Source organism: Leopardus geoffroyi, chromosome A1, assembly GCF_018350155.1.
Source record: "Leopardus geoffroyi isolate Oge1 chromosome A1, O.geoffroyi_Oge1_pat1.0, whole genome shotgun sequence".
Classification (NCBI taxonomy): Eukaryota; Metazoa; Chordata; class Mammalia; order Carnivora; family Felidae; genus Leopardus; species Leopardus geoffroyi.
The window spans coordinates 101,357,843-101,377,449 of record NC_059326.1 but is presented as its reverse complement, the minus strand read 5'-3'; the positions used below and the strand labels follow the sequence as shown (position 1 = coordinate 101,377,449).

Below are 19,607 nucleotides of genomic sequence, written 5' to 3'. Positions count from 1 at the left end.
CATTAACAGAGTTCAGGGGGAATGTTTCAGAATTAAGAGTTTTAAGAAAGCCAGATGTTGTCTTAATCACTCCTGTTTATTAGCAGAACTATCTGAAGTTGGTGCATAGAATATTTGAAGTTCAGAATAAATTGATTATCTGTAAATGAAAAGAAACACAAAAAAATAAGCTTTGTTTTTCCAAGTTCTAAAACAGAAAAACATAGCATAAATTCCCTGAGTAGCTAAAACTCTTTTTCAGGCTTATTCTTAAAATTGTAATATATCCATCATAAAAAAAATACACAACAGATTATGAGTTTTTCTTTTAAAAACCTTGGGTGTGGATTTAAAAAAAACAAACAAAAAAACCCCAAAAATGATGGCTTAGGCTTATTTTACTTACCAGAAGCTTTTGGTTTTGATCTTCTTAAAGACCAGTTTCTTTAAAAAAATTTTTTTTTAACATTTATTTATTATTGAGAGACAGACACAGAGTGTGAGCAGGGGAGGGGTAGAGAGAGGGGGAGACATAGAATCTGAAGCAGGCTCCAGGCTCTGAGCTGTCAGCACAGAGCCTGACGCAGGACTCGAACTCACAAACTGCGAGATCATGACCTGAGCCGAAGTCGGTCGCTTAACCAACTGAGCCACCCAGGCGCCCCTATAAAGATCAGTTTCTATGTCTTTCTATAATAGTGGTTAGAGTAAGAACACTGTTTCTATGAATTGAAATGGTGTCCCTGCATTAATGCAACATGCAGTTCTGGGCCATGAGATTGTGCAGGCTGGTTTGAGTATTAGAATTTCTCAAATTGCTGTGGCCAGGATATTGAGGTAATTTATACTTCATCCTGTGAGAAAGCCTTTATATTTCAGCCAAGTATGTGGTTCATAACCCAGAGCTCTACCTTGGGTCTTTCCTTCAGTATTTTGTTAGTGTCTTTTTGTTAACAATAGCTCTCTGCACATTTGGTATATGTAGGACAAAGCAGAAATGTGGCAGGCAGCAAAGGTATATACCAGAAAAAGTGACAAATTAGGGGTTAGGGAAAGGGAAAATTGGTAGTCTAAACTTTTTATTTTCATTTTATGTTTTTAATATTTATTTTTGAGAGAGAGAGAGAGACAGAGTGCACGTGGGGGAGGGGCAGAGAGAGAGGGAGACCCAGAATCCGAAGCAGGCTCCAGGCTCTGTGCTGTCAGCACAGAGCCCGACCTGGGACACGAACTCATGAATGGTGAGATCAAGACCTGAGCCGAAGTCAGACGCTTAACCAACTGAGCCACCTAGGTCCCCCTAAACTTCTTATTTTTTTTTAAGAGGAAATACAGTTAGCTTCCTAAGCAGGATTAGATTCTTTTGAGGAAAATGTGAAAAATACTTTAAAGAGGAGAAAGTGCTAAGAAACTACAGGAAATATATTTGGAAGCTTATAGGACATTTCCCACTATTGTTTGTTTCCTATCAATTATTAACGTGTTTTTGTTTTGTTGTTACTTACTCTCCAGGCGCCAAAATGGTACCAGCTGTTGAGTAATAAATACACCAAGTTCAAGTCGGAGATACAGATAAGCATTGGTTTGGAAACAGACACCAAGGCACCAGTGGATAGTTTTAAAGCAAAAGGAGCCCCCCCTCGAGATGGAAAAGGTTTGTGCGTCATTTCTAAGGACGTCGTCTGAAAAGTTGCTTCTGTGGACTAGAGCTTCAGGAGCGGTGGGTGTTGTGATAGGAAAATACACGCAAGAGTGTAAACACATTTTACTCTGGTGCCTCCGACAGATGTTGTCGTATTGTTAAATGTGCAGCACTGCTCTAACTCTTCCTAGAGAAGAGCTAGAAATAGACAAGATTTTCCTTTCTTTATTTGGTATATGACAAAGCACAATTGTGTATTCTTAAAGATGGCTATTTAGGAAAATTTTCTTCCTGGGATGAGCACGAGAAAGCCAAACAGTTACGCTGTTCTCTCTTCACTCACTCGTTAACCACACGTTCATATTTTTCTTTTTTTCTTTTTTTTTTTTTTTGTTATTAATAAACTTTATTTTAGAGCGGTTTTAGGTTCCCAGCAAAACTGAGTGCCAAGTGCAGAGTGTTGCTGTGGACCTCGGTCTCCTCAGCCACGCAGCCGCCCCACTATCCACCTCCCCGGCCAGAGGGGCCACATGTTAAAATCGATGAGCCTACATGAGCCAATCACTTATCACCCGGAGTCCACAGTTTACGTTAGCATTTATTTTTGGCGTTTTATGTTCTGTAAGTTTGGACAAACGAGTAATCACCTACGTCTATGACTGTAGTTTCCCACAGAACAGTGTCACTGCCCTGAAACCCGTCTGTGCCGTTTCTCCCTCCTTTCTGCCTAACTCTGACAAACACTTGTGTGTTTTTTTTTCACCGAAGTATGGTTGACGTAAAATGTCCTAATGGTTTCAAGCGTACAACATAGTGATTTGACCAGTCTGTCCGTGATCCTGTGCTCAGCACAAGTGTAGAGACCCCGTGTCACCGTACGGCTGTCATAATAACATCGCTGTGTTCCTGTGATGTGACTTGCATCCTTGTGACTTAGTCCTTCCGTAACCAGAAGCCTGTACCTCCCATTCCCCTTCACTCGTTGTGGCCACCGCCTCCCTTCCCTCTGGCAGCCACCAGTCTGTTCCTTGTGTATTTATAGGTCTGATTCTGCTGGGAATAGACTTTGCATTATTTGCAGACAAAGACCATATCATGTCTTTATTCCCACTCGGCATGCCTTTGTTTCCTTTACTTATCTTCCTGCGTTTGTTAGGATGTGTAGTCTGGCACCACAAAGCTGTGATGAAAGGGGATCTCCTTGCCTTGTTTCTGGAGGATTTTTATGGATGTTCTTTATCAAGTCGAGGAAGTTACTCTCTAGTTGTCTGCTGAGGGTGTTTCATCATTACCGAGTGTGGGATTTTGTCAGATGCTTTTTCTGCATGTTTGATACCATCGTGTGGTTGTTCTTCTTTAGTTTGTGATGTGATGGATTATATTAGCAGATTTTTGAATGTTGAACTAGTCTTGCGTACCTGCAAAAAATCGCATTTGGTTGTGGTGTATGGTTCTTTTTATACGTTGTTGGATTCACGTGGCCAATAGGTTGTTGAGAATCTGTGCATGTATGTTAATGAGAGCTAGTGGTCTCTTGTGTTCTTGTTGGGTAATGTCTGGGTCTGGTTTTGACATCAGGGTTTTAAATGCTGGCATCATAGAATGAGTTAGGGGTTATTTCTTCTGCTTCCGTTGTCTGAAAAAGATGGTGGCGAATTGGTCTTTCTTCCTTGAATGTTGGGTAGAATTCACCAGTGAAGTCATCAGGGTCTGGTACGTTCTGTTGTGTAAAGTTGTTATTGATTCAATTTCACGAAATGATATAGGCCTGTCTGGATTGTGTGTTTCTTCCTGTGTGACTTTTGGCAGACTGTGTCTTTCAAGAGAGTTGGCCCATTTCTTACAGGCAATCGAATCTGTGGATAAAAAGTCGTTCGTGTAACATTCCTTCAGTATCCTTTTAGTGTCTATGGACTGTACAGTGATTCTCTTTTTATTTCGGATATTAGGAATTTGTATTTTCTCTCTTTTTCTCTTAGTAACTTGGCTAAATGCTTACTGATTTTATTGATGTTTTCAGAGAGCCAGCTTTCGGTTTTTATTAGGTCTCTTTCTCTGCTGACTGAATTTGATCTGCAAAAATGTGCTGCTCTTATTTTATTTTCCTGAAAGAGAAGCTTGGGTTGTTTTGTTTTTTTGTTTTGCTTTTTAGTGTGCCTTGTACTGTTTTGTTGAAAAGTGGACGTGATACCCTGGGTAAGAAGAAAACAGGTCTTAGGTAATTTAGAGGTGAAGGAGAGGGAGGGGTTTTGTAGTCCTGTGATGAAGTCTCAGTCTTTGGTGAGCCTGCCCCCCCCGTACTGTTGGGGTTCATCTGGTATTAGATTTAGGTTCTAGATCTTTGGCAGGAGGATCAGAGAAGTGATGCTTTTGTTCTTGTTCACTGCATCCTATCAGCACACAACTTTGATTTGTTCCATTACTGGTGATGTCCATTTTGGTTATGATTCAGGTAGCGTATGCCTGTTACTTTTTCTTTCCTTCACTTATAATTAATATTTTGTGGGACATTATCAAGTGTGGACTTAGAGTTCTTTTTGCTTAATGGGTTACAATATTTATCATTATTTGTCCCTGATTTGTGCAGCGAGAGCCCCTTCAAACTTCTGTTTCCGTTAGCTTGTCTCCATAATTCTTACCGCTTTGGTTAATTTATTCCTAGGTATCTTCTGGTTTTTAGTGCAGTTGTAAATGGGATCGATTCCTTGACTTCTCTTTCTGCTCCTTCACTACTGGTGTATAGAAACAGATTTCTGTGCATTGATTTTGGATCCTGTGACTTAGCTGAACCGGTGTATCACTTCTAGCAATTTTTTGGTGACGTCCTATGGGTTTTCTATATAGAGTATCATGTTGTCTGCAAATTGTGAAAGTTTGACTTCTTCCTTGCCGATTTGGATGCCTTTTATTTATTTACTGATTTTGAGAGAGAGTGAGTTGGGGGGTGGAATCCCAAGCAGGCTCCACACTGACAGTGTGGGGTTCAAATCCGTGAACTATGAGATCGTGACCTGAGTGAAATCAAGAATTGGACACTTAACTCACTGAGCCACCCAGGCACCCCTGGAGGCCTTTTAATTCTTTTTGTTGCCTGATTGCTGGGGGTAAGACTTGGACTACTATGTTAAGAGAGTGGACATCCTGGTCTTGTTCCTGACCATAGAGGAAAGGCTCTGTTTTTCCCTAATGAGGGTGATGTTCACTGTGGGTTTTTCATAGATGGTCTTCATTAAGTTGAGGTATGTTCCATCTGTCCCTACTTTGTTGAGGGTTTTTATCAAGAATAGATCTGTATTTTGTCAAGTGCTTTTTCTGCATCTATTGAGAGGATCATATGGTCCTTATCTTTTCCTTTGTTAATGTGGTGCATCACATTGATTGACTTGGAAAGCCACCCTTGCTGCCCGTATTCCACTTGATACGGGTGAATAATTCTTTTAATATACTGGTTGGATTTGATTTGCTAGTATCTTGAGAATTTTTGCATCTATGTTCATGAGGGATATTGGCCTGTAATTCTCCTTTTTAGTGGGGTCTTTGTCTGGTTTTGGAATCAAGGTAAGTTTAGCAGCTTTCCTTCCATTTGCATTTTTTAGAGCAGTTTGAGAAAAATAGCTATTAACTCTTCTTTAAATGGCTGGGAGAATTCCCCTGGGAAGCCATCTGGCCCTGTACTTGAGTTCTTTGGAAGATTTTTGATTGCTGATTCAGTTTCTTTGCTTGTTATTGGTCTGTTTAAGTTATCTGTTTCTTCCTGTTTCAGTGTTGGTGGTTTGTATGTTTCTAGGGATTTATCCATTTCTTCTGGGTTGCCCAACTTGTTAGCATATAATTTTTCATAATATTCTCTTATAGTTGGTATTTCTGCGGTGTTGGTTGTGATCTCTTTCATTTGTGATTTTATTTATTTGGGTCCTATCTCTTTTCTTTTTGATAAGTCTGTCTAGGAGCTTATCATTTTTATTAATTCTTTCAGAGAACCAGCTCCTAGTTTCATTGATCTGTTCTATGGTTTTTGTATCATTTACTTCTGCTCTAATCTGTATTATTTCCATTCTTCTGCTAGCTTTAGGCTTTATTTGCTGGTCCTTTTTCTAGCTCCTTTAGGTGTAAGGTTAGGCTGTGTAGTTGAGACCTTTCTTGCCTTTTAAGTAGGCTTGTATTGCAATATGTTTCCCTCTTAGGACCACTTTTGGCGCATCTCAAAAGTTTTGGGTTGTTGTGTTTTCATTTTCTTCTATGTATTAATTTCTTCTTTAATTTCCTGGTTAACCCATTCATTCTTTAGTAGGATGTCCTTTAATCCTCATGTATTTGTGGTCTGTCTAAATTTTTTCTTGTGGCTGACTTCGTTTCATAGTGTTGTGGTATAAAAATAAGCATGGTATGACCTCAGTCTTTTTATACTTCTGGAGGCCTGATTTGTGACCCAGTATGTGATTTATTCTGGAGAATGTTCCATGTGCACTCGACAGGAATGTGTATTCTGCTACGTTAGGATAAAATGTTCTGAATATATCTTAAGTCTGTCCGGTCCAGTGTGTCATTCAAACCCATTGTTTTCTTGTTGATTTTTCTCCTTAGATGATCCTCCCATTGCTGTAAGTGGGTGTTAGAATCCCCTACTATTATTGTATTGTTATCGATGAGTTTCTTTATGCTTGTGATGAACTGATTTATAGATTTGGATGCTTCCATACCAGGAACATAAATATTTACAATTGTTAGGTCTTCTTGGGATAGCCCCTTTAATTATGATATAATGCCCTTCATCTCTTATTACAGTCTTTGGTTTAAAATCTAGTTTGTCTGATAGAAGTATGGCTACTCCGGGCTTTCTTTTGACATCCATTAGCGTGAGAAATGGTTCTCCATCCCCTCAATTTCAATCTGCAGGTGTCTTCAGGTCTAAAATGTGTCTACAGGCAGCATATAGATGAGTCTTGGTTTTTTTTTTGTTTGTTTGTTTATGCATTCTGATACTCTCTATCTTTTGATTGGAGCAGCATTTAGTCCATATACATTCAGAGTGATTATTGACAGATAGCCTGTGTCCGTAATTCTTTGAGCTTTTTCTTGGTTTCTGGCATAAGAAGATGATCCAGGCTTATCTTGTTCTTTACCTATCTTAGCCCTGGGTTCAGCTGTTTCTTTAAGGAGCCTGCTTCCTTCTAGTAAAGAAAGATGTTGAAGAGTCAAGTTCCAAGTGCAAGATATGCCAGTTGCTATTGGGGTGTTCCAGTGGAAAAAGGGATTGGTGCATGTGTGTATACATACACATATATACGTAAACATGGATATATATATATATATATATATATATATATATATATATACACACATATATATATATATACACACACACACACACCCCAGTAACACACACATATACACCTTTATGGCTCTGTTTATTTACACATTTAGTGAACAGCATACATTCACATTGACACCTTCATTCCATCCAGTCTTCTATAAGAGTTTTCCGAGTTGTTCTTCCTTTCCATACCTGTAACCCCCTGACAATGGGAGACCTGTCATAGTTATTCTGCTGACTTCTAAGCTCTGCTGACCTTAATATTTCATGGGTATCGTTATTAAAGTGATTGTCAGATACTGTACTAAATGCATTACTTTGATTTAATCTTCTAAACGACATAAAAGCTTTGCAGAAATAAAAATGGAAGCTAAAAGAGATCATATAGTTACAACATACAACTAGCAAATGGCAGAACTGGGATTGGAACCTTGGTCTGTGTTACTTGAGTGTCTCTGCTCTAAACCATGATGCTATTTTTATTTATTTAATTATTTTTGAGAGAGAGAGAGAGAGAGAGAGAGAGAGAGTGTGTGTGTGTGTGTGTGTGTGTGTGTGTGTGTGTACACACACCTGCTCAAGTGAGGAAGAGCCAGAGAGAGAGGGAGATGAGAATCCTAAGGTGTCTCTCCATGCTGTCAGCACAGGGCCCACTGCAGGGCTCGAACTCATGAACCATGAGATCATGACCTGAGCTGAAATCAAGAGTCATACCCTCAATTCCCTGAGCCACTCACGTGCCCCTCTTATATTTTTTTAAAGTTTTATTTATGTATGTATGTATTTATTTACTTAGAGAGAGAGAGAGAGAGAGAGAGAGAGAGAGAGATGAGGCGAGAAGAGAAGAGAGTGTGAGTGGAAGAGGGGCAGAGGCATGGGTCGAGAGAGAGAATCTCAAGCAGGCTCCGGGGCAGAGCCCATCGCAAGGTTTGATTTCACAACTGTAAGATCATGACCTGAGCTGAAAGGAAGAGTCAGATACTCAGGATTAACCCTGCATATTACCCCTCCCTCCATCCCCCATCAGAGTCAGAGCTGTCTTTTAGCTAAAGAGTTTTGTTAGAGACTCATTTTCAAGCCAGAGGTGCAATTTGCACCTCAGCCTGGAAAATTGGAATCCGGAGAGGATTACTTACTGATAGGGTATGTATACATATGAGGTGTGAATTCTGCCACTTCTCTTCTCCTAATTGGTTCATAGTTTCCTCTTAGGAAACTATCTCACTGTTTAGCGTGGCATCCAGTAAGCCTCTGCTTAGCCCTCCAGCCCCGTGACATGTGCCTTCCATGTCGGTCATCACCCTGTGATCAGCACCACGCCTACCTCATTTCTCCAACCACAGGCTTTCTCTTCCTTCCCAGTCTCTGCAGTGCGGTTCCTTCTGCCTAGAACACTCTTTTCTACTCCCTTATCCTGTGTATGTTCACCTTTCTCTTCTTAGCCACATGGAGTTTATTTTTCAGTTCCCAGTTGAGATTCACTGCCTTCAGGAAACCTATAATGTCTTTTCTTTGTGGTTTATTTATTTTAAAAATATTACCGTATTCCAAAATAAGGCTTTTATGTGCAGAAAGAAAACGGTGCTTAAGTAAGGTTTTTTTTTTGAGGGTGTTAAAAACAAGAAAATCCAAGGAACCCTTATTGAGATACTATATCCATGAAAACTGCAAGCAAGATACAAAGCATACCCAGCTTTCAAAACCTTCACAGTAGTTTATGGCACACTGTGACATAGTTTAATTGTGTTTTTTCCCCATGAAGTACCTGCCAGCTTGTCTGGCCTCAACCCCAAGGACATTGTGGCAGTGCTGAATGAGGAGGGAGGCTACCATCAGATCGGACCAGCTGAGCATTGCACAGACTCCTTCATTATGTCAGTGACCATAGCATTTGCCACCCAACTGGAGCAGGTAAGACTTTCCTTCTGATTAGTGATTCACAAAGAGCGGAAAACATTGACTTTTTAAAAACTTGCCTTTTGGGTATTAAAAAGATGTGCAAGTGGACTGTTTTTTTACTTTAAAAAAATGTAGAAACATGTTTCCATTCATACCAGAAAATATTTCTGCTTTAAGAATAAATTGGTATGATGTTAGTAGTAAGAGAATGAATTAAATCTCTGGACATTTAGAAGAAAGCCCATCAGTAAACACTGTTTCCCGTTGTACCGTGTGGCATTGTAAAGACTGGTCTGAAAGGATTTTTCTTTCTAAGTATTGAAATATTTATTTTTTGGAGAAATGTTTAATGTTGGGAACACTTGTTCCAGTCATACTTTACTGGGTATAATGTCTGGAATTAGATTTTACCTTATTTACAAACTGACAAATTAGCCAGTTAGAATTTCTTGGACGTTGCCGGATGACAGGAGGTTCCTGGGTCAGAGACAAAGGACTGTATTACTCTCGGCACAGCACACATCAGCATCTGCATATTGCCTGCAGTCTTCGTTACCCTAGGTCCCAAGGGGTGACATCGAGGGGCCCAGGTTGCTGCTGTACAGAGTGGGTTTCCATCACAGCTGAGGAACACAGAACACTTTGATTGTAAGTTGCGTGGTCTCCCCAGGAAGACGCTTGACCTAATCCTTCTAGGTTACCAGCTGTATAAGCAACACAGGGAAGTGGCCTGTGTGAGGGTGGTCAATGCCCCAGCAGGAAGTGCAGGGACTCAAGACCCACGTCAGCATTGCCTCTTCCCCAAAATGGCTTAGCATAACATGAGCTGGTACCTCATTTTCCTTCTCAGGATCTAGCCCAGTTTTCTTGACATTATGTTGGTCGATAGCAGCTGAAGTAAATTAATCTTTTCAAAAATCGAGAATATGGCTCATGACTTAAATTTTTACCATACTAATAGCTTTCTTAGAAGTACAAAGTTCCCACATAGTCTGCATTTACAAGTGAAATATGAGTTAGTGACCACAGATTTATATGACTTGCGAGACTGTCAGGTAAAGATTTTTCTCAGGGAGTATGTATAATTTTGTCGCACTAAATTCGTGTTTTTGCCTTTCTGTATCACTTTCTCTATTTTTCTTCTCTTCATAAAGCCCTGCCTATGGATTGCTCCAAATATGCCATTCTGGTTAGAGGGAAGGTTAGTTACTCAGTTTAGTTTTTTAAAAAAAAAACTCAAAACCAGAATAATTGCCTGTTGGCTCTCGCTGCTAAAAATTAAGCCAGAATGGGTTCCTCAGAAACAGTAAACAGAATTACCATGGAGCCCAGCAGTTCCACTGCTAGGTGTGTATCAAAAGAATTGAGAACAGGTGTTCAAACAAAAACGTGTACAGGAATGTTCATAGCAGTATTCACAGTATCTAAAAGGTGGAAACAACCCAAATGTCCATTAGTGGATGAGTGGATAAACCAAGTATTTGTGTGTATAATGGGATTTTACTCAACTCTAAAGGGATAGGGCACTGACATGTGCTGCATCGTGGATGAACATCGAAAACCTGCCGAGTGAAAGAAGCCAGACACGCAAGGTCACATAATGTGTGATGGCATTTATGTGAAATATCTAGAATAGGTGAATCCATAGAGCCAGAAAGCACATTGGTGGTTTCCTGAGGCTGCAGGAAGGGGGAAATGGGGAGTGAGTGCGTAACAGTTACGGTATTTGTCTTGGGGATGGTGACAGCCTCACGGAGCTAGATGTGGCGACCCTAGATGTGGACGCATAAACGACATTGTGAATGCACTCTGTTACTGAGGTGTGCATGTTCTCGTGGTTACGGTGTTAGATTTTCTGTTGTGTATTTTACAATAATTAAAAAACACAAAAAATTAAGTCCAGTAGTGTATTCATCTTTTGATACTGTTGAATACTTATTGTTTGCTTTTTTCATTTTTAAAGACAAGCCTTTTTTTTTTTTTGGTACCTTTCTTAATTTTTGTTGAGAGAGTGCATGAGCAGGGCAGGGGCAGAGAGGGGAGAGAGAATCCCAAGTGGCTCTGTGCTGTCAGTGCAGAGCCTGATGTGAGGCTCAATCCCATAAGCCATGAGATCGTGACCTGAGAAGAAATCAAGAATTGGATTGAGCCACCCCACGTGCCCCAAGCCAAGCATTTTATAAATTAGCCATTTAGTTTTTTCTCTTCGAGGCAGTGAAAGGTGGTGTGAGAAAGCATTTGGCAACAAACAAACCAACGAAAAATACCTTTTCAGATGCACATCAGTGACTTAGAACCCAATGCTATCAAGTGGTAGAATGGAGGAGTTAGTTTGGGGCAGCGACCAGGCAGTGATAATCGTGCATTCCTCCTTTTCTTAGATACTGAAAGTTGAGGGTTAAACAAACGAGGATGATAAAGGATTTTTAAAAGAATCTTTTCTTAGTGGAATTACTTAAAATGAAGTATGCTATGAAATATCTAAGGACCATCTTTACTTCTTAAAATTTTTATTGCTTTGTGATTATGGAAGAAACCAAAGGGGAAAAAAAAAGTCTCTTGTAATTGAACTCAAAAATAATCACTGGTGACAAGGTACTGTATTTTTTTCTTCAGACATTTTCTTGTTCACATAATAGCTGACTCTGCTGGGTGGTGATGGTGTCCACTTGAACATGTTTTTTCTCTTGTAATCCTTTTATTGACCCTAAAAGAAATGGAAGTACAGAGTGATAGAGCACTTTGCCCAGAGCTTCACAGTAAGCCATTGATGGAACCAGGATTGGGGGCATAATCCAGAACTTGCTCTTAGCAACTGTCAGTGTATAAATGCTGCCTCTCTGTGTATAAATCTACATGATTAAGATCTACTCAAGTACATTTTTTCTCAGATTCATGAATGTATGGGACTAAAGTAAACATTTACATGTAAAAATATACTCTATACAAAACGAAAAATCGCTACTATTTACTATGTTATTTTACACAAAATAAGTAATTTTATTGAATATTTGCTATATACTGAATACGGAGCTGCTATATTCTAAGCGGTTAATTCTTTTATTTTCATGAACCATACAAACTGTCCTGTAACTTCTCTTGGCCTAAGAGTATGTCTTAGATAACTTCCATGTCAGTATATCATTATTTAGCAGCCATATTGTATGATAACTAAAATATATTTAAGCCATCCTCTACCGATGAATACAACACTTGTTATTTTTAACAACATCCTAGTGAACACTTAGGGTCTGTTGGATATTTTATATTTTATGGGACAGGAATCTGTGTTTCCGCCATAGGTGGCCATGAAGCTGCCAGTTTTGAGAAACAGGAAACATCCTTTTGCAACTGTTAACTTGTAGGTTTCCCAATTTTGACAGAGTGTCTAGAAAGCTTTTTTCTCAAAGGCGTGGACTAAGGTGTTACATTAAATAGCCTGCCTGAAGTTTGTTTAAAACCCTCCTCTTATGTATGAAGACAGTGGCCGAGTAAGAAGATGAAATAAGGTATATGGAAGTAAAGAAGACTCAGTTTAAAATATGTGACCACTTGGTTCTAAAAGAACTTACACATACTCGTTCATGGATCAGTTGGATGAAAAGTAAACTTTAAAACAAAACATCTCTAAAAAATATTTTAGTCTCTGGGCTTTTCTAAGGTAAACCTTGAAAAGTTAAACTAGTCATGAGGTCGTAATTTTTCAGAGATTAAGAAATTTTGAGTGATTTTAAGACTTTGAAATAAAATCAACATTTTAGTGTAAATTTTAGAGTTCATCAGACATTCATAAGCCTGTGTAGTGGTTTATAAATGAATACTCTTTTTTTTCCTCTTTAAATGCTTAGTTAATTCCGTGTACCATGAAACTTCCAGAAAGACAGCCTGAGTTTTTCTTTTACTATTCTTTGCTGGGAAATGATGTTACAAATGAACCCTTCAGTGATTTGATCAACCCAAACTTTGAGCCAGAGAGAGCATCTGTTCGAATACGTAGCAGCATAGAAATTCTTCGTGTTTACCTGGCACTTCAGTCTAAACTACAGGTAAGTACGGCAGGAACTCTTTTTCACTTGAGATTTTTTTTTTTTTTTTTTTAATGTTTATTTTAGAGACAGAGTGTGAGTGGGGGAGGGTCAAAGACAGAGGGAGACAGAGAATCCGAAGCAGGCTCCAGGCTCTGAGCAAGCTGTCAGCACAGAGCCCGACGCAGGGCTCGAACTCACGGACCGTGAGATCATGACCTGAGCCGAAGTCAGATGCTTAAGTGACTGAACCACCCAGGTGCCCCAACTTGAGATGATTTTTTAAAGCTTCATAGAGGTACCAAGACTCTTATTTGAGTAGTGAAGGTCATCTTTCTCCCACATCTTGTCATTTTTTAGGAATTCTCCTGGCTTGTGAAGTCCCTAGTATAGCCATTACTTGAGAATTTTAGGAGATACACCTCTTTTCATCATAACTGGGTAAAGATGCGTATCAGTTGACAGTCTGTGTAATAGAAAATGTATAGAGAGCCTAAAGTTGTGGGCTCAGGGAAGATTTCATCATTAATTAGGGGGCTTAGTAGTCATACACAGATCATGCCCTGGATTTCAGAATGTATATACCCAAATTGCTATTAAAAGCTAAGAAAGGGGTGCTTGGATGGCTTAGTTGGCTAAGCATCTGACTTTGGCTCAGGTCATAATCTCATGCTTTGTGGGTTTAAGACCCACGTTGGGCTCTGTACTCACAGCTCAGAGCCTGGAGCCTGATTTTGATCCTGTGTCTCCCTTTCTCTCTGTGCCTCTCCCCCACTCATGCTCTGTCTCTGTCTCTCAAAAATGAACGAACATTAAAAAAAAGGCATGAAATAACCCAACTTTCTAAAACCTGCCCTTGAATTGAGGAATTTTGTCAAATAACGTTCTATTGGACTCTCTTTAAGTGAAGCTTACTCAGTGAATTTACTGTTCTTTGTTTTATTACACTTGATTTTAATCAGACTGAAATGGGGTAGTGTAATAAAGGATTAGGTAGTCATTTTTTAAAAGCGATCAGTCTTTAGATTTTGCTTGCAATTTGGGTGGGAGGTGGGAAGAGCCTTTAATAAATTGTAATAGAGGTATATTTTGGACGTGGTTCTGCTAAACTCAGGATTCTAAGTAGCTGAATACTATATAAAATGATGAACTGCTTTCTTCCTGTATTTTATCTTTTCATATGGATGTTACCTTTCTCCCATCCAAGTACTAACCAGGCCTGACCCTGCTTAGCTTCCGAGATCAGACAAGATAAGGCGTGTTCAGGGTGGTATGGCCATAGACTGGATTTTAGCTTTCTAAACATCTTGAGATTTATTCCACATCTAAAATACCAGTCTTTACCAAAGTATTGACTTCTTTCTTACTTTAATTCTCCTAGACATTTAAGTCGTAAAAATCCTTTCTCTCCAGCCCATTAACACCATCACACCTAATAACATTGAGACTAAATTACAAGTCATTGCTGACATGAGAAATAAAAATAGTTTCGTGTTGTGACTGCTTATTGTGCATCTGAATGCCAGTACAGGAAGGTAAACAAGTTGATACTATAGTATGTAGGTGATGGGTAGTTTCGAAAGGGGGTAATGTTGAAGTTTTGGTTAGCTATCAGTGATAAACAGTACACTCCACCCGAGAGGTACTCTGTTTTACCTTGTAGCGTTAAACGCTGTTTTATATATGAACTCTGAAAAGCAAGAAAAGAGAAAGAAACACTAAAGATGTTTTATGGGCAAATAAAACAGAATTATTTCAAGTTCTTTTCTTTCCAAATAGGGCTGGAGCTACTAACTTACTTATTATTATTATTATTATTATTTTTTTTTTTTTACAACTGTTGAGATTAATTTTGAAATGGAAATAGAAACATTGCTTGAGGTATTTGTTTTCTATTTACGTTCATGTATTCATGATATATTTGCTTATGTCAAAACAACCCAGTAAGATACTAAAGTAACCATAATTCCCGAAGGAGAAAAGGGTGATAACATATGATTATACAACACTGGAAGAAAAAATGAAAAAGAATAGCTTTATTATTGAGTTCTTAGGAAAGTTTATGCCTTATCCACAGTTTGAACAATCAAGTATGAGACTCTTTGACGCAGTTGCTGCAGGTCAGGAAGATAACCTGCATTATACTTCCCTTCTCTGGATCATGTTATAACCTTGGGTTAAAGTTGATGTGTTTAGGAGAAAGGAGAGACCATAAGGCCCTATTCCGATTTTCTCTTTCACATCAGATCCATCTTTGCTGCGGAGACCAGTCACTTGGAAGTACAGAAGTGCCCTTAACCGGACTGCTGAAAAAGGGGAGTACGGAAATCAACCAGCGCCCCGTTACAGTTGAGGGTGCTTTTATTCTTGACCCTCCGAAGCGAGCCAAGCAAAAGCTTGCACCTATTCCTGTGCAACTGGCCCCCACTGTGGGCGTGTCTGTGGCTCTGCAGAGAGAAGGCGTAGATGCCCAGGCAAGTAGTGACCCCTCCATCTCCTCCTCCAGCTTCTGCGCTGTCACTCTGGTGTCACTCATGACTCCCGATAAAAGTTGAACTTCAAGAGTGACCTAGCGGGGGCGCCTGGGTGGCGCAGTCGGTTGAGCGTCCGACTTCAGCCAGGTCACGATCTCACGTTCCGTGAGTTCGAGCCCCGCGTCGGGCTCTGGGCTGATGGCTCAGAGCCTGGAGCCTGTTTCCGATTCTGTGTCTCCCTCTCTCTCTGCCCCTCCCCCGTTCATGCTCTGTCTCTCTCTGTCCCAAAAATGAATAAACGTTGGAAAAAAAAAAAAAAAAGAGTGACCTAGTGTAAGCAAGTATTTATTATTCTTAATTAGTGGCCTCCATTATAGGTGTTTCTTTTCTGGAAAGTACTGTAGCTGCCCTGGCTGTAGTTTATAAGTGATAACATGGCCTTCACGTACCGTTTTCTCCTATGCTAGGAATCTCCCCTCCACCCCCCGCCCCCCAGGTCATGGTCAGTCACTGGCAGAGATGGACCTCATTTATGGGAATCTGCACTCATGGTATCATTTTGGTGGACTCAGCTTTAGCTTAAAGACAGGGTTCTTGGTTCATTAGTGCTTTCTGGTCCCCGTACTCTCTTTAGGCAACAGAGATGGTATTTGTTTGGATGTATATGTTTTTTGATTGTATATAGTCCCAGAATCAGCCTCCGTGTACTGTTCTTCTGAAGAACTGATCTTTATGTAGATTACAAATGACAGAAAAACTGATGTGAGAGTTTGAATATATATATATATATATATTATAATACATATATGCATATATTTTTAGAAGGAAGTGGAACAAAAGAAGAAAATCATGCTAGATCTGTTTTTATTTTGGTTTTGTTTTAACATAGGCCTCCATTGTATTTATTGCCTTGGTAACAATAACTTTTCCCAGGGACCCCTGTCCCTGACTTCTTACACCAAATATCCCTTCTTACCAGTTAGGATATATTTTGGTACTCAGCTCTGGATATCCTGTTTCCTTCCTGTCCATCTTCCTTTTTCTGGTTCTAGATGCTATACGAAAATTTGCAAATAACGAAGAAAAATAGACTAGGAATATCTAAAGTGGGAAGGGAAGCTATTACTAAAAAAAAAAAAAAAAAAAGTGACTTTTTTTGGCTTGATGAAGGAAAGTGCTTTGCGAATCATACTTTATTTAACAATTATTTTTAGTCTTTAATTGAATTAAAGACTCAGAACGAACATGAGCCACAGCAATCAAAGAAGCAAGTTTTAACTCCTGTAAAAGAGAAGACGCTCGCTGGGCCAAAGTCACCAAGCGTGTCCCCTGTTCCACCTCAAAACCAGTCGCCTCCAACCCAAGATGATGCAACCGGAAGTGAAGTGGAGAGCCTGCAGTATGACAGGGACATGAAACCAAACGCAAAGGGTAAGACGTTCTCACACATCTTCCAAGCGTCCGTTTTGTAGCCATCTACTTAACGATGAAGAGCGTTTTCACCGTTTGTCAGTATATTGTGAGTTTGATTTTCTTTCAAGAGCCAGTAATGTGTGGTGATATAAAAATTCAGTTTAAATGGAATGGAATTGAATTGAAATTGAGTCTGTAACTTCATCATAGAATTGGCTAACAGGTAAGAATTGTTCAATTACTTTTATTTTAGACACAGCTTACTGAGAAGAAATGACAGAAAATAGTTCTCGCTAACATATTTTTCACTAGGCAACGCTTGAATATCTTGAATCCATTGGAATTTTAGAGAGAAGAGCTACTAACTGCCTGTTGTAATAAACTTGTTATACCCATTTTTGATGCTAAAGTTAAGGGAGAGCCTGAGAATGGTTTTACCTGGTTGTGTCAATTTTCCACCCATTGCACTAGGACCCGAAGTTAGATCTTGTAGCGGAAGCAATTAGAACAGTGTTCGATCAGGAGTCGGAAGTTAAGGTGCAAGTGATCCCTCAGTCACTCAGTAGCTGTAGGACTTGGGCCACTCGCTACCCATCTCTGGTCTGCAATGGGACTGGAGGAGAATTCTCTTTTTGTCAGACTATGTCCTGTGTGCCTTCCGTAGCCAGAACTGTGTCTTCAGAATTGATGTAATGATGCCTGCAGTAAGTCTGCCAGACAGCCCCTCGAACTTGAAGTTAAGGTTAGCTGCCTCTTGGAAATAAGTTGGCGCCTGCCGGGCTGCTGTCGTACATTAGCACTTTTCTGGTGTGCAGTCGATGTGGAGAGGAGGGCCTTCTTTACACAGTTCTAAAAATGGGAATTAAAGCCTACCTAATTTGGGGGCAAGTCACTTTAAGAAGTTCCTATGCCTTATTTCAGAGGTTTATGAAACCAAATGATCACATTTCTTGCTTAGAGGGAAATGAGATGGTATCTTTAAGTGAGGTAAATAAAGGAAGAGAAAGTGTTACCGAGTGGGATTTTTTTCTCTTAAATTTTTATGTTCATTGTAGCCATGGGTTCTTCTTTGCCTCTTCCGGTGGCCCAGCCAGTGACCACAGCCACTGCTTCAGAAACCGCCTCGGGACAGAAGATTGCGGTGCCAGCGACATCACATCATTTTTGCTTCTCAATAGACTTAAGGAGTATCCATGATTTGGAAGCTGGTTTTCCAATCAACTGTATGTTAAGGTGTGATACGATTTTGTTTCACAGTATTCTTTTCTGAAGAGCAGTGCCTTTTCTCTACTTGGGAGTTTGAGAGGGAGAAACATCACCGGAGAAGTTAGAACATTCGTTAAATCCTGTGGACTGAAAAAGCCTGCAAGGTTCTGTCCTCATGAGTTCGAATTTCAACAAGGGTGCGTTGGTGGCATTGGTGGTATGAGAGGTGGTGATAATTGTAGGTGCTGGTGATAATTTACTACTGCTCCTATTCAAAGCGAGTGACTCTTAAAATGTGTTGTTTCAGAAGGTCACCTGGGTGACTCAGTTAGTTAAGCGTACGACTTCAGCTCAGGTCACAATCTCACCCTTCGTGGGTTCGAGTGCCGCATCAGGCTCTGTGCCGACAGCTCGGAGCCTGCAGCCTGCTTCGGATTCTGTGTCTTCCTCTCTCTCTGCCCCTCCCCCTCTTGTGCTCTATGTCTCTCTGTCCCTCAAAAATGAATAAACGTTAAAAAAAATGGAAAAAAAGCATTGTTTCTAGAAAAGGTGTCACGGCAAATTCAGGGAAGTGTAATATCTTGTTTTTCTATGAAACTGTATTATAATGGGAAGTTGTATCTCTACTACTTGATAAATGAGACTCTGAGAACCATCCTTAATGGGCTGCACGTGGAATGTGTCTACCCTGTTCCATATAAAGAATTGAAATACTTATGTATTTCAGTCAGTTAAATGGCTCTACTCAATAGCCTGTTATTAACAATAATACATTTTCATAAACCTTCTGGTTGAAGTGTATATCAAATGTAATATATTAATGTGTTTTAGTTGGGAGTGGTTAGTTGTTCCTTACAAATTTCTTCAGAGCAAGCACTAGCCTTTCTAACAAAGGTGCTCTTGATGCAACTAAAATGAGAAAATCTTTCTGTCATCTTGGACTGCTGTTTCCAGGAACGTCCACAGCTACACACTGCTTCCTGCTGGTATTTGAGGCATACCTGCCTTTCAAATGCATAAATTAACTCATACTTGTATCTACTCCTTCATGTCTTAGATTCCTCTCCAGCTCTATCCAGAATCCTCTCAGCTTGGATGTGAACGATGGACAAAATCAAAGGGACCCAGCACTGGGTGTGACTGTGAATTCACAGAATGGCATTGTTTCCATCACAGCTTAAGTTGTACTGTTTACCTCTTCTCAGAGGCTGAGAATAATTATTAATATGTTATTTGAAAATTGAGGGAGAAAAAGCTTGTCTCTAACAGAGCTTTTCTCAAAGGGTTTATAAAACCTCTCTTAAAATTGTTTTTAGAAAAAGAATTGTTACTAGTATTTCTACTCTTTTTGTCTTCCTCTGTTTTTAATTTATTTAATTTATTTTGATTTTATTTATTTAGAGAGAGCACGAGCAGGGCAGAGGTGCAGAGGGAGAGAGAGAGAATTTCAAGCAGGTTCCAGGCTCAGCGTGGATCCCAACATGGTGCTCCATCCCATGACCCTGGGATCATCAGAAATTAGGAGTCAGACGCTCAACCGACTGAGTCATGCAGGCGCCCCTATACCTCTACTTTTTTAACTGAGATCTCTTTTCTGCTGCTACTAGAGAATGTGCTCTTAGGGTACCTGAGATAGTGTTGGCTAGAAGCATAGA

At 39.8% G+C, this 19,607-nt stretch overlaps 1 protein-coding gene across 8 annotated transcripts in view; it reads left to right on the top strand.

Annotated features, from left to right (window-relative positions):
• CEP120 (centrosomal protein 120) overlaps positions 1–19,607 on the top strand; it is a 79,691-nt gene that overhangs the window by 8,046 nt on the left and 52,038 nt on the right. For all 8 annotated transcript variants that reach the window (XR_006714494.1, XR_006714492.1, XM_045486990.1 and 5 more), the window contains exons 5-10: positions 1,492–1,633; positions 8,698–8,846; positions 12,683–12,880; positions 15,106–15,333; positions 16,548–16,764; positions 17,802–17,979. Coding sequence is in view for 6 of the 8 variants with exons in the window: in XM_045486990.1 (XP_045342946.1) it covers positions 1,492–1,633; positions 8,698–8,846; positions 12,683–12,880; positions 15,106–15,333; positions 16,548–16,764; positions 17,802–17,979 (1,112 nt within the window). In the remaining 2 variants the exon portion in view is untranslated. The remainder of the gene's footprint in view (positions 1–1,491; positions 1,634–8,697; positions 8,847–12,682; positions 12,881–15,105; positions 15,334–16,547; positions 16,765–17,801; positions 17,980–19,607) is intronic.